Source organism: Lepidochelys olivacea (genome assembly GCF_965140295.1).
Source record: "Lepidochelys olivacea isolate rLepOli2 genome assembly, chromosome: 2".
NCBI lineage: Eukaryota > Metazoa > Chordata > Testudines > Cheloniidae > Lepidochelys > Lepidochelys olivacea.
The window spans coordinates 39,690,324-39,705,313 of NC_140412.1; the positions used below are offsets into that span (position 1 = coordinate 39,690,324).

The window sequence follows — 14,990 nt, forward strand, 5'->3', positions numbered from 1 at the left end:
GCAGACCAACTGTACTGATGAGGCTGCCTAGAGACTAGCTCTCCTGGAGACCGGGATTCCTGGCACACACCTCTGCTTGGAATTTATGCCACTGGGGGATCAGGGCCATGGGTTAGCTTGATGTTTTTTGCCACTTGTGATATTTTTAATTTGTTATGTGATAAAATAATATTTAAATGATTCCTTCATCAATGTAGATTAAGAATTAGAGTAAATTAGATTAGATTCAATATTATGAAAATTAGTGGATTTTTAAAATTTAAAAATATTTTTAAAAAGTGGAATAGTGTGAGTATGGAACATAGGAATTTCTATACTAGTTCTGACCAGTGATCCATTCCGTTCAGTATTCTGCCCGTGACATTGCCCACCACTACATAATTCACAGGAAGTAACAAGAAATACTATAATGGAAAATTATGGAATAACTTGCCCATCCTAAACTCTGATTAGTAATGGATGTCTTATGCACTGAAACATGGACATTTATATCTCTTGTTGTGCTGAATGGTTACAGGAATACGGATGGTATTCGGTTAACTCTCAAATTAAAAAAAACAAATTGAAACCAAGATGCTGTATAGCCATGGTAAAATTATGACTGTTTCTTCTTGCTTTTCATTTAGATTCCATTCCTTTTCAAGGCACATGTAATTTTTCTGCTCAGTCTTACACAGCTGATTTATACAACAGTAGCAGCAGTAATCTAGGTAAGCGATATTTATAGATAAATGGTCACTTGTGCCAACTACCACCTGGACTGGAAAAGTCCTATTGCCCAGAAGCCTGGGATATGCAGAAGGAATCTGGGCAAGTAAAAGTGTCAGGTTTCCTGCTCAGCAGATAAGAACAGGGGAGGCTGGAGGCCAGTTTAATAACATGAGACACATCTACACTGAGCTGTCAATCAAAGGGAGGATGGCTAAAGGGGATGAGTGGGAGTGGAGCAAAAAGAAATGAGTTGCCTCAATGGTACGGGGAGAGAGGGGGGAGCTGGTTATTTATCTAAACACATTATTAATGAAACATTTGTAAACGGAACTGATTCCTTTTTGGGTTAAAGATTTCATCTGTAGGAACTCAAATGTGAAATTGCAGAACTACTAACTGTGGTTTGTAACCTATCATTTAAATAAGCTTCTGTACCAGATGAATGGAGGATAGTTAATATGACACCAATTTTTAAAAAGGGCTCCAGAGGTGATCCTGGCAATTACAGGCTGATAAGCCTGACTTCAGTTCCGGGCAAACTTGTTGAAACTATAGTAAAGAACAGAATTGTCACACATATCGATGAATATAATTTGTTGGGGAAGAGTCAATATGGTTTCTGTAAAGGAAAATCATGCCTCACCAATCTACTATAATTCTTTGAGGGGGTCAATAAGCATGTGGACAAGGGGGACCCAGTGGATATAGAGTACTTAGATTTTTCAGAAAGCCTTTGACAAGGTCCCTTACCAAAGGCTCTTAGGCAAAGTGAGCTGTCAAGGGATAAGAGGGAAGGTCCTCTCATGGATCAGTAACTGGTTAAAAGATAGGAAACAAAGAGCAGAAATAAATGGTCAGTTTTCAGAATGGAGAGAGGTAAATAGTGGTGTCCCCAGGGGTCTGTACTGGGACCAGTTCTTTTCAACCTATTCATAAATGATCTGGAAAAAGGGGTAAACAGTGAGGTAGCAAAATTTGCAGATGATACAAAACTACTTAAGATAATGAAGTTCAAAGCAGACTGCGAAGAGCTACAAAGAGATCTCACAAAACTGCGTGACTGGGCAACAAAATGGCAGATGAAATTCAATGTTGATTAATGCAAACTAATACACATTAGAAAACATAATCCCAACTGTACATATATTAGCTGTTCCCACTCAAGAAAGAGATCTTGGAGTCATTGTGGATAGTTCTCTGAAAACATCTACTCAATGTGCAGCGGCAGTCAAAAAAGTGAACAGAATGTTGGGAATCATTAAGAAGGGAAAAATAATAAGACTGAAAATATCATATTGCCGCTATATAAATCCATGGTTTGCCCACATCTTGAATACTGCATGCAGATGGGGTCATCCCATCTCAAAAAAGATATATTGGAATTGGAAAACGTTCAGAAAAGGGCAACAAAAATTATTAAGGGCATGGATCAGCTTCCATATGAGGAAAGATTACTAAGACTGGAACTTTTCAACTTGGAAAAGAGATGACTAAGAGGAGATATTATAGAGGTCTATAAAATCATGACGGGGGTGGAGAAAGTAAATAAGGAAATGTTGTTTATTCCTTCTCATAACACAAGAACTGGGGTCACCAAATGAAATTAATAGGCAGCAGATTTAAAACAAAGGAAGTATATATTCTCACAAAGCACAGTCAACCTGTGGAACCCTTTGCCAGAAGATGTTGTGAAGGCCAAGACTATAACAGGGTTAAAAAAAGAATTAGATAAATTCATGGAGGATAATTTATCTATGGCTATTAGCCAGGATGGGCAGGGATGGTGTCCCTAGCGTCTGTTTGCCAGAAGCTGGGAATGGGCGACAGGGGACAGATCACTTGATGATTACCCATTGTGTTCATTCCCTCTGGGGCACGTGACATTGGCCACTGTCAGAGGACAGGATACTGGCTGGATGGACCTTTGGTCTGACCCAGTGTGGCCAATCTTATGATCACAGGGTCCTAGGATTCAAGGTCCCAGACATGTTCATTTGTATATTTACTCTTTCCATACATAAAAAGATGTTATTCCATTGACAGGTGCCTGTCCAATGCTTTGAGCACCCTGACAACAATTAAAATCAATAAGCTCTTGCCATTTTCCAATATGACAAGTAATACACTTTCCATTCCGTCATAGGTAGATAAACAGCTACCATTTATTATTCCCTGTTGCTCCTAAATAAAAAACGCCTCCCACCTCAAACCACCACCTGGCCACATGCATGGGAGAAAAGATGGGCCTAGCAGTATGACCAGACATTTAATAGGTGTTCTGGGGGTAGAGGTGCCTATGGGTTGGGATGCCAGTTGGTGGGGTGCTGCCTGCTGGCAAGGTTGGTTGCCTTGGGGTGTGCTGGGGTCAGATGGTTGAGAATGCATGGATCTAGTGGAACAAGGTGGGGAGTGAGTTTCATAGACTCAAGGGGCTCTCACAGAGAACATTATGGCAGAAGACCCCTCCTGTTTATAGCAAGGTAGCTGCAGCTCAAGCTCATCTGCTGATCCCAACTGTGGCAATATGGCACTTTCCATTGCTGTCAACAATAAAATGCAAATATGTTCCAATTTTTGTAACTTGAAAACTTGTTTCTGTCGGCCAGGAGAACAGTTCTGAATCTGACAGAGTTTTCAATGATCTCTTTTGATATAATGCAGGAGTGGATTCCCTGGCTATGGAATACAGTCAAAGGAGTCTCCCCCTCCTACAGAGGACAGGAACTTCAAAAACTAGCAATGTTAGTGGGAGATCCAAAAGTACAGAGCTTTACACTTCTGTATCCATTGCTGACACTCCTTCCCATACTATGTTAAGAGTATATCTAGACCAGAAATGGGAGAATGGTGCTGAGGAGAAAGAAAATCTGGAATTCGATGGTAGACCGGAAATGCCAGCTTTTCAAACATTAGAAGAGTTTACATCAGCTTATATTCAGTATATAGTGAGTGAATCAATCTCAAAACTGATGGGACAACCGGCGGCTAAGAGCAAGACTGATATGAACGTCAGTAAACTGTCCAATGTATTTATACATGAGTTATCAAATAATCAACTTTCTGCTACTGCTGCAGAGCCACTTACTTCCCAAAGTGTCTCTCCATCCAACAAGTTAGACTCCAAAGCACATTGCATAAAACAGGAGACTGAAGAAGTGAGTTCAAGTTCAAGGTCTGAAAGTGATGTCACAGACAGTCGGGCTGCTTGGTGTACCAGTTACAGAGCTTATGATATTGGCAACAGAAATGAATTTGAAAGATTCAAGAAGTTCATAAAAGGAACTTTGGGTGAAAGGTACTGGTGGCTCTGGATGGACATTGAAAGATTAAAGGTCCTTAAGGACACTAGAAGGCAGCAAAGGTATTTGCCATTGTTTTTAATGCTTATAAAGAAGGCTAGATAAATGTTGTCTATGAGCATTTAGAATGACCCATGCATAATGGATATGAGTGAATAATGCAAACACAATGGTTCTAATTCTGATTATTTCACTAATACAAGGGTAATTCATGAATAACCACTGAAGTTGGCTGAGTTATATGTTTGCAAAACTAGTGTGAGGTCAGAATCAGGGTGAAAATTAAGGCTTTATACAAAAGGGTTTTTTATAAAACTGAATATGAATAAATGTCTTAATGAAAACAGAATGAAAGATACTCTATAAATGTAATATTTTAAAGTCACAAGCAGGGCATACAGTATGACACACTTCCCAAACAATGACAGGTTTCAGAGTAACAGCTGTGTTAGTCTGTATTTGCAAAAAGAAAAGGAGGACTTGTGGCACCTTAGAGACTAACCAATTTATTTGAGCATAAGCTTTCGTGAGCTACAGCTCGCTTCATCGGGTGCATCTCTAAGGTGCCACAAGTACTCCTTTCCTTTTCCCTAACAATAAGTTTCAGAGTAACAGCTGTGTTAGTCTGTATTTGCAAAAAGAAAAGGAGGACTTGTGGCACCTTAGAGACTAACCAATTTATTTGAGCATAAGCTTTCGTGAGCTACAGCTCGCTTCATCGGGTGCATCTCTAAGGTGCCACAAGTACTCCTTTCCTTTTCCCTAACAATAAGTTTCAGAGTAGCAGCAGTGTTAGTCTGTATCCGCAAAAAGAAAAGGAGGACTTGTGGCACCTTGGAGACTAACAAATTTATTTGAGCATAAGCTTTCATCCTATGAAGTGAGCTGCAGCTCACGAAAGCTTATGCTCAAATAAATTTGTTAGTCTCTAAGGTGCCACAAGTCCTCCTTTTCTTTTTCCCTATCAATATGCTTTATTAGATTTAGGTCACCTGTCCTAAGCCAGTAGGAACATTTATTCTGTACAAAACTTGGCTTTATTTGGTAATAGAAATGTTTTGGATTCTGCTATTTAGAAATGTTTGAAAATGTATTTCCAAAATGACAGCTGTTTGCTCAGTGGGATGAATCATGCCTATTATGATTGAATGTTAATATCAGTGGTTATAGCTTATTTATTTATTTATTTATTTATTATATATAGCTTATAGGAAAGACTGAGTGGGCAAAAGGGAAAGGGGAGTGGCACTTTATGTAAAAAATGGTTGTACATATTTCCAAGTCACTGATAACTTGAAAAAACATTATCTTGAATGCTTATAGATTAGTGTCCTAACTGATAAAACACAAGATGTGGTATTAGTTGGTATTTACTAAAGATCACCAAATCTTACTAGGGAACTGGACGATCAGCTCATAAAGTTTAAGGTCAGAAGGGACCATCGTGATCATCTAGTCCAGGGGTGGGCAAACTTTTTGGCCCAAAGGTCACATCTGGGTGGGGAAATTGTATGCAGGGCCATGAATGAAGGGCTAGGGCAGGGGTCTGGGAGAGAATGCGGGGTGTGGGAGGGGGTGAGGTGTGCAGAAAGGGCCTCAGGGTAGGGGGTTGGAGGGCAGGAGGGGTGCAGGAGGGGGCTCAGAGCAGAGGTTCAGGAGGAGAGTGGGGTGCAGCAGGGGGCTCAGGGCAGGGAGTTGGGATACAGGAGGGGGTGCGGTGTGCAGGAGGGGGCTTAGGGCAGGGGGTTGGGGTGCAGGAGGGGTGTGGCAGGGGGCTCAATGCAGGGGGCTACGGGGCTCAGGGCAGGGGGTTGGGGTGTAGGAGGGGGCTCAGGGCAGGGGCTTGGGGTGCAGGACGGGTGCTGGGCATAGCAGGGGGCTCAGGGAAGGGGGTTGGGAGCTCAGGGCAGGGGGTTGGGGTGCAGGGACATGGTGCCAGCAGCTTCTGGGAGCGGCATGGGGCCAGGGCAGACAGGGAGTCTGCCTTAGCCCCGCCACGCCGTGCCATGGGGCTGGCAATCCCGTGGGCCAGTTAAAAGCCCTGATAGGACGGATCCGGCCTGCAGGCCATAGTTTGCCCTCCCCTGATCTAGTCTCACCTCCTGCACATTGAAGGCCACAGAACCTCACCCACTCCAGAAATAGACCCCTAAACTCTGGCTGCGTTACTGAAGTCCTCAAATCCTGGTTTAAAGACTTCAAATTACAGAGAATTCACCATTTATCCTAGTTTAAACCTGTAAGTGACCCATGCCCTATCCTGCAGAGGAAGGCAAAAAATCCCCAGGGCCTCAGCCAGTCTGACCTGTGGGAAAATTCCTTCCCACCCCAAAGATGGTGATCAGTTAGATGCTGAGCATGTGGGCAAGACCCACCAGGCAGATACTTGGGAAAGAATTCTCTGTAGTAACTCAAAGCCCTCCCCTTTCCTATTATTTTTCCCCCTTGCTTGGGATGCAGGCTTCAGATACTTTTTGCAACTTTGACTTAAAGTAATTCCAAGCCTCCTCCACATTCAGATCCTTGAGTTATTCAGGCCAGTCCACTTCCTGAACTAACTCCGTTAATTTATTAAAGTTAGCTCTTTTGAAATTAAGGACCTTTGTTGCAGATCTATTTTTGTTTATTGTTCCATTTAGTTTAAACTGAATTAACTCCTGATCACTCAAATCAAGGTTGTCCTCACTAGTTCTTCTAGGAGGTCCTCACTACTCACCAATGCCAACTCTAAAATGGCATCACCTCTTGTAGTTTCAGCAATTTTTTGGTGAAGAAATCTGTCAGCTATTATACCCAGGAAAATCTGGGCCCTACCGTTATTAGTAGCACTTGTCCTCCAATCTACATGTGGGAAGTTAAAGTCTCCCATAATCAGACAATTCCCAGTAGAGTTTATTTCATTAAAAAAGGAAGTCCATATCCAAATTGGATCCTAGTGGTCTGTAGCAGACCACAAGCATATATTAGGGGAACCTCTAATAGCTTTCTTCCTCAAAGTGATTTTGGCCCAAACAGACTGTCTTATCCATTCCATCACTTCTAATTTCTTTACAGTCTACCTCATCATTAATATACAATGCTACTCCAACACCTTTGCCTTTATTTCTGTATTTCCTGAACAGCACAGACCCTTCAATACCCGTACTCCAGTCGTGACTACTATTCCGCCAGGTTTCTGTTATCCCTATAATATCTGGTTTCACTTCCTGCACCAATAGTTCTACTTCCTCCATTTTGTTACCCAGACTCCTTGCATTGGTGTACAGACGTCTTAACTATTGCAGCTTGGCTTCGCCCACATTCCTTGCCCAATTGGGTACAGTCATTTTACTGCCAATATCACCTACCTGACTGGTATCAGCACTATCCTTCCTCTTAATGCCCATTCTCCTACCCACTGCTGTTCCTTTCTCCATTGCTATATCCTTTCTTACTTGATTTTCCTCCCGCTCAAACTTAAAATCAGTTATGGAAATTACATGAGCATCTCCCAGTGGTCTCCCCTGAGTTTCTAGTTTAAAGTTCTTGTAATGAGTTGTGTCAACTTCCATCCGTGAAGTCTGTTTTCCTCCCTACTCAGGATGAGTCCATCCCATGAGAACTGTCATAGAATCATAGAATCATAGAATCATAGAATATCAGGGTTGGAAGGGACCCCAGAAGGTCATCTAGTCCAACCCCCTGCTCAAAGCAGGACCAATTCCCAGTTAAATCATCCCAGCCAGGGCTTTGTCAAGCCTGACCTTAAAAACCTCTAAGGAAGGAGATTCTACCACCTCCCTAGGTAACGCATTCCAGTGTTTCACCACCCTCTTAGTGAAAAAGTTTTTCCTAATATCCAATCTAAACCTCCCCCACTGCAACTTGAGACCATTACTCCTCGTTCTGTCATCTGCTACCATTGAGAACAGTCTAGAGCCATCCTCTTTGGAACCCCCTTTCAGGTAGTTGAAAGCAGCTATCAAATCCCCCCTCATTCTTCTCTTCTGCAGGCTAAACAATCCCAGCTCCATCAGCCTCTCCTCATAACTCATGTGTTCCAGTCCCCTAATCATTTTTGTTGCCCTTCGCTGGACTCTCTCCAATTTATCCACATCCTTCTTGAAGTGTGGGGCCCAAAACTGGACACAGTACTCCAGATGAGGCCTCACCAATGTCGAATAGAGGGGAACGATCACGTCCCTCGATCTGCTCGCTATGCCCCTACTTATACATCCCAAAATGCCATTGGCCTTCTTGGCAACAAGGGCACACTGCTGACTCATATCCAGCTTCTCGTCCACTGTCACCCCTAGGTCCTTTTCCGCAGAACTGCTGCCTAGCCATTCGGTCCCTAGTCTGTAGCTGTGCATTGGGTTCTTCCGTCCTAAGTGCAGGACCCTGCACTTATCCTTATTGAACCTCATCAGATTCCTTTTGGCCCAATCTTCCAATTGGTCTAGGTCCTTCTGTATCCTATCCCTCCCCTCCAGCGTATCTACCACTCCTCCCAGTTTAGTATCATCCGCAAATTTGCTGAGAGTGCAATCCACACCATCCTCCAGATCATTTATGAAGATATTGAATAAAACCGGCCCCAGGACCGACCCTTGGGGCACTCCACTTGATACCGGCTGCCAACTAGACATGGAGCCATTGATCACTACCCGTTGAGCCCGACAATTTAGCCAGCTTTCTACCCACCTTATAGTGCATTCATCCAGCCCATACTTCCTTAACTTGCTGACAAGAATACTATGGGAGACCGTGTCAAAAGCTTTGCTAAAGTCAAGAAACAATACATCCACTGCTTTCCCTTCATCCACAGAACCAGTAATCTCATCATAAAAGGCGATTAGATTAGTCAGGCATGACCTTCCCTTGGTGAATCCATGCTGGCTGTTCCTGATCACTTTCCTCTCATGCAAGTGCTTCAGGATTGATTCTTTGAGGACCTGCTCCATGATTTTTCCAGGGACTGAGGTGAGGCTGACTGGCCTGTAGTTCCCAGGATCTTCCTTCTTCCCTTTTTTAAAGATTGGCACTACATTAGCCTTTTTCCAGTCATCCGGGACTTCCCCGGTTCGCCACGAGTTTTCAAAGATAATGGCCAGTGGCTCTGCAATCACAGCCGCCAATTCCTTCAGCACTCTCGGATGCAACTCGTCCGGCCCCATGGACTTGTGCACGTCCAGCTTTTCTAAATAGTCCCTAACCGCCTCTATCTCCACAGAGGGCTGGCCATCTCTTCCGCATTTTGTGATGCCCAGCGCAGCAGTCTGGGAGCTGACCTTGTTAGTGAAAACAGAGGCAAAAAAAGCATTGAGTACATTAGCTTTTTCCACATCCTCTGTCACTAGGTTGCCTCCCTCATTCAGTAAGGGGCCCACACATTCCTTGGCTTTCTTCTTGTTGCCAACATACCTGAAGAAACCCTTCTTGTTACTCTTGACATCTCTGGCTAGCTGCAGTTCCAGGTGCGATTTGGCCCTCCTGATAACATTCCTACATGCCCGAGCAATATTTTTATACTCTTCCCTGGTCATATGTCCAACCTTCCACTTCTTGTAAGCTTCTTTTTTATGTTTAAGATCCGCTAGGATTTCACCATTAAGCCAAGTTGGTCGCCTGCCATATTTACTATTCTTTCGACTCATCGGGATGGTTTGTCCCTGTAACCTCAACAGGGATTCCTTGAAATACAGCCAGCTCTCCTGGACTCCTTTCCCCTTCAAGTTAGTCCCCCAGGGGATCCTGGCCATCCATTCCCTGAGGGAGTCGAAGTCTGCTTTCCTGAAGTCCAGGGTCCGTATCCTGCTGCTTACCTTTGTTCCCTGCGTCAGGATCCTGAACTCAACCAACTCATGGTCACTGCCTCCCAGATTCCCATCCACTTTTGCTTCCCCCACTAATTCTACCCGGTTTGTGAGCAGCAGGTCAAGAAAAGCACCCCCCCTAGTTGGCTCCTCTAGCACTTGCGCCAGGAAATTGTCCCCTACGCTTTCCAAAAACTTCCTGGATTGTCTATGCACCGCTGTATTGCTCCCCCAGCAGATATCAGGAAAATTAAAGTCACCCATGAGAATCAGGGCATGCGATCTAGTAGCTTCCGTGAGCTGCCGGAAGAAAGCCTCATCCACCTCATCCCCCTGGTCCGGTGGTCTATAGCAGACTCCCACCACTACATCACTCTTGTTGCACACACTTCTAAACTTAATCCAGAGACACTCAGGTTTTTCTGCAGTTTCGTACCGGAGCTCTGAGCAGTCATACTGCTCCCTTACATACAGTGCTACTCCCCCACCTTTTCTGCCCTGCCTGTCCTTCCTGAACAGTTTATAACCATCCATGACAGTACTCCAGTCATGTGAGTTATCCCACCAAGTCTCTGTTATTCCGATCACGTCATAGTTCCTTGACATCACCAGGACCTCCAGTTCTCCCTGCTTGTTTCCAAGGCTTTGTGCATTTGTATATAAGCACATGTCCTTTGTCCATGAATGCCTCCCAGTGGTCAAACATCCTAAAGCCCTCCTTCTAGCATCACTGTCTGAGCCATCTATTGATCATCATAATCTAGTCTCACCTTCATTCTCCTCCTCTAGGGACAGGCAAAATCCCACTGAAGATCATCTGAGCCTCCATTTCCTTAAGTGTCTTCCCCAGCCTGGCATAGTCTCCATGGATATGTTCCAGCAAGAATCTAGCTGTGTCATTTGTTCCCACATGAAGGATAATCAGCAGATTCTTTCCTGCTCACATTAGGATCCTCTTCAGCCTCAGGTCCACATCCCAAATCTTAGCTCCCGGCAGGCAGCACACCCTTCTGTTCTAGGAATCCGCTCTGGTGACAGACCTGTCTGTTCTTCTTAGTAGGAGTCACCAGTCATGTAAACCTGCCTTTTCCTGGTGATGGTGTGTCTCATTCATCACCGTCTGCCTGTTCTCAGCCGTCTGCCTGTTCTTTTTGGCTGCAAGTCTTTTTGTCTTTTATTCTCCCTTGCAATCTTCTGCAAGTCATCCTGTATCCTCCTGGGGCTCTGAACTCTGGGTATCTCCATTGACTCGTCCCCTCTTCTTATAAGACTATCCACACTTCTGTTCTTCCTTTCCCTCCCCCCTTCAGTTACTGCCAGCCATGCCCTGCTTCATTTTTCCAACTCAGCAAACCTGTCCCTAAACTCTATTTGTGAGGTCCCACCCACCACTCACATGAGGGGAAGGAGGTGGAGAGGAGCGGGCACTTACCAGCAAAAACAAAAGTCAGGGCCTGTGCTGCTCAGTACCTTTTGAACAGGACTGGAGCCTAGAAAGTCTGCCATTTCATCAAAGGAAAATGATCATGCATCAACCTTGTTATCACAAATGGAGTTTCCCACACACTTTAATCCAAAAACACTGGTTAAGATAAAACAATAAGATAGATTTATTAACTACAGGAAGATGGATTTTAAGGGATTACAAGTGGTGATGCATTAAATCAAGATTGGTTATAAAAAGAAAATAAAAGAATAAAACACAAGCTAATACCTAATTTAACAAGCTATGTGAATTTAAAAACAAAGGGGTTTTGTCTCACCGTATACAACAGTCTGTATTGGCTGAAAAGCCTTCCAGCCGAGGCCCCTCTCCCAGTTTAAAGATGTTTCCTTTTTGTCTTTCAAGCATTGTAGCTGCTGGGAGTAGAGATGGGAAGAGAAAGGGGTGACGTGGAGGCCACTGTCTCTCATTCTTATACCACTCTCCCCTCTTTGAGGATTACCCCCAGCTGGGGTGAAGGTGAAAAACAGTCTTTTGTGGACTTGAGGTTTGAACCAGCCCTGTGATGAAATATAAATTTCTTATTCATACCTTCCCCCTGCCGGAGAATGGCTCTGTAAGCTGGTGATAGCTCTTTAGCACCTGGCTGGGGTGTTGGTCTGTCCTTTGTTCCTGTGGTACTGGTTTGGGCCTACTTTTCCTAAACTTGGAGTATGTTACAGCAATGTTATGTAGTCGAAACTTATGTATATCGACATTGAATGTAAAGTTATATTTTACCAGGTCAATTATATTCAGCAGGTTATGAGTTTTCAAATTATACCCCACAAGGCATACTTGTACAAAATTTATCACAGTCTTGTAAAAGTGGTGACTATAATAGTATAGACTCTCACAAAACAAAGAGGTTATGTTACCTCTGTATTGGGCCCTGGTGTGACCACCCCTGGAATAGTGTCCAGTTTGGTGTCAATAATTCAAGAAGGAGGTTGATAAATTGGAAAGGATTCAGAGGAGAGCCAGGAAAATGAGTAAAGGATTAGAAAACATGCCTTTTATTGTTACACTTGAGGAGTTCAGTTTATTTAGTTTAACAAAGAGAAGGTTAAGGGGTGACTTGATTATGGCAGCATGCAGAACACAGGTACTACAAGTGTGGCTACATGCCACAGTGAACGGCAAGCTGCATCCATACTTGTCACTGTGGTGTGTAGCTACACATCCTGGAGAAAGGCTCTGGCATCAGGGAGCTGCCAGAACCTTTCGCTGGTGCTGGGGAAAGGCTCCAGCAGTGAGTAGGCAGCAGGACACTCCACTGGTAAAAATAGCACTATAGACATGGGAGGCTCTGCTTGGCAGGGCTGGCTCTAGGATTTTTGCCGCTCCAAGCAAAAAATTTTTTGGCCGCCCCAGCTTTTTTTTCGTGTCCTACCCCCGGTTCTGCCCCAACTCTGCCCCGCCCCAACCCCTTCCCCAAATCTCTGGCCCCGCCTCCTCCCCCCCATTGCTTCCTGCGGCTCCCCCCCCACAACCCCCTGCCTTATCTCACCTCCGCTCTGCCTGCTCCCTGAACATGCTGCCGCTCCGCTTCTGCCCCCTCCCTCTCAGGCGAGGGAGAGGCAGCGTGTTCAGGGGAGCAGGCGGAGTGGAGGTGAGCGAGGTTTGGGGGGAGCGCAGGAAGTAACGGGGGGGGGTAGAGGAACCGCTCCATGCCCCAGCTCACCTCAGCTCCACCAGTGCTGCCTCCCCCGAGCGCAGCGCCGCTCGGCTTCTCCTCCCGCCCTCCCAGGCTTGCTGCGCAGGACGGGAGAGGAGCGGAGCGGCGGTGGCGAGCTCAGGAGAGCAGGCGGAGGTGGAGCAGAGGCGAGCTGGGGCGGCATGGCCGGCGCCGGAACGCCGCCCCTAGAAATGTGCTGCCCCAAGCACCTGCTTGTTTTGCTGGTGCCTAGAGCCGGCCCTGCTGCTTGGGCATGTGGAGAGACGTGTAGGGTATATACCCTGGGGGTTCAGACATGTAGGGCACTCTTCTCTACTCTGCTTTTCTAAGCTCTGGCTCACTGTCTACACTGCTATTTATACCCATGCAGAGGTGCTGGAACTAGGGGTGCTGGGGGTGCAGTAGCACCTCCTGGCTTGAAGTGGTTTCCGTCATATATAGGGTTTACAGTTTGGTTCAATGGCTCTCAGTACCCCACTATAAAAATTGTTCCAGCACCTATGTACCCATGCTAGCTGGGTGTGCAGTGCCTGTACTTACATACTACATAGATGTACCTTATACGTACCTACATGGGGAAACAAATATTTGATAATGGGCTCTTCAATCTAGCAGAGAAAGGTATAATGTGGTCCAGTGGGTGGAAGTTGAAGCTAGACAAATTCAGATTGGAAATAAGGTTTAAATTTTCAACAGTGATGGTAATTAACCATTGGAAAAATTTAACAGGGGTTGTGGTAGATTCTCCAATATTGACAATTTTTAAATCATTTTGGGGAAGTTTTATGGCCTGTGCTATACAGGAGATCAGACTAGATTATCACACTGGTCCCTTCTGCCCTTGGAATCTAGTAATTTATGTGCAGGGTCTAATATATGTATATATTTTCTTTGACTCAAGACAGCTTGATAAAATGAAAAAACTCTATCTCGTGAGCAGTGGAGATTATTTTCTCAACTCAGAAGTCTTATTCAAACTGGACCTGCTACTTGGAGACCAGTGGAATACAAGACACTTAAAATGGATTCAGCCTGAAGTAGTGAAACCTTTACTTCTTTACTGGTAGGGATAACCGAAGATGAACTCTGAAGCCATTGTTTTTGTAGTGTTTATTTCCTTTTACTTTGACCCCAATCTGCTAAAGTTGTGAGGGAAATTCTGACCTCATTTACTCTAGTACAACCCCATGGAGCTAGTGTTAGCATAAGGGATAGCAGATCCTGGCTCTGTGAATTTTTGTTTGAGAGATCTGAGACTCAAGGTCAAACTCTATATTAAACTACATCCTGTACAGCCCATCTAAAGTCGCTGGTGTTGCACATGATATAAATCTATGCAGAGTTTGGCCCTGACAATTTACTGTTAGACCTCTGTTATACAGAATATTAATAGCTGCCTTGCTGTAACTTTGAAAGCCTGCTTACTGCACTGCTGCTAAAAGTTTAAATGTGGATAATTATATTTGCTTGTATTGTAAAGCACTTTGAGATCTGAGCATTAAAAGTGTTATACAGAGCTGAATACTATTATTTATTTAGCTTTGATTTACAAAGGCTGTTCTCTCAAGGACTTCACAGTAAATCATCTGTCTTCATATTAATTGTTCTCCTTCTGCTGTAGTAGATTATGCAGATTCTAACCTAGTTTGCAAAGCATAATCAGCCATATTCTTTTTCATTTCCTCCTCACCCCCCACCCCCACCCCCAAAGTGAAAATCTGCATTCATGAACTAAGGCTACCAAATTACTTCATGCTACCACAGTGCCTCATGGGAGCTGTAGTTTGGGTGTCTCATGGCTCCATTCTCTTTTATAGACTAGACATAGATTGTTAGATTGAATGTAAATTGCAGTCTCGTGAACAAAAGCAGCTGTATTATACTTTGCCATTTAGAACCCTAACATAATTTAGGCAATAGGTGACTTTTATATTTAGAGTAGTGTAAGAGGTAAATTTATCTTTTATGTTGTCTGATCTTTAACTCTGGTTATTAATAGCACCATACATTGATGTAGTAAATGT

At 44.2% G+C, this 14,990-nt stretch overlaps 1 protein-coding gene across 1 annotated transcript in view; it reads left to right on the forward strand.

Annotated features, from left to right (window-relative positions):
• Nucleotides 1-14,990, forward strand: part of RGS22 (regulator of G protein signaling 22) — a 100,432-nt gene that overhangs the window by 30,776 nt on the left and 54,666 nt on the right. The window contains exons 8-10 of the mRNA XM_084621318.1: nucleotides 627-710; nucleotides 3,373-4,072; nucleotides 13,868-14,029. Of these exons, the coding sequence (XP_084477444.1) occupies nucleotides 627-710; nucleotides 3,373-4,072; nucleotides 13,868-14,029 (946 nt within the window). The remainder of the gene's footprint in view (nucleotides 1-626; nucleotides 711-3,372; nucleotides 4,073-13,867; nucleotides 14,030-14,990) is intronic.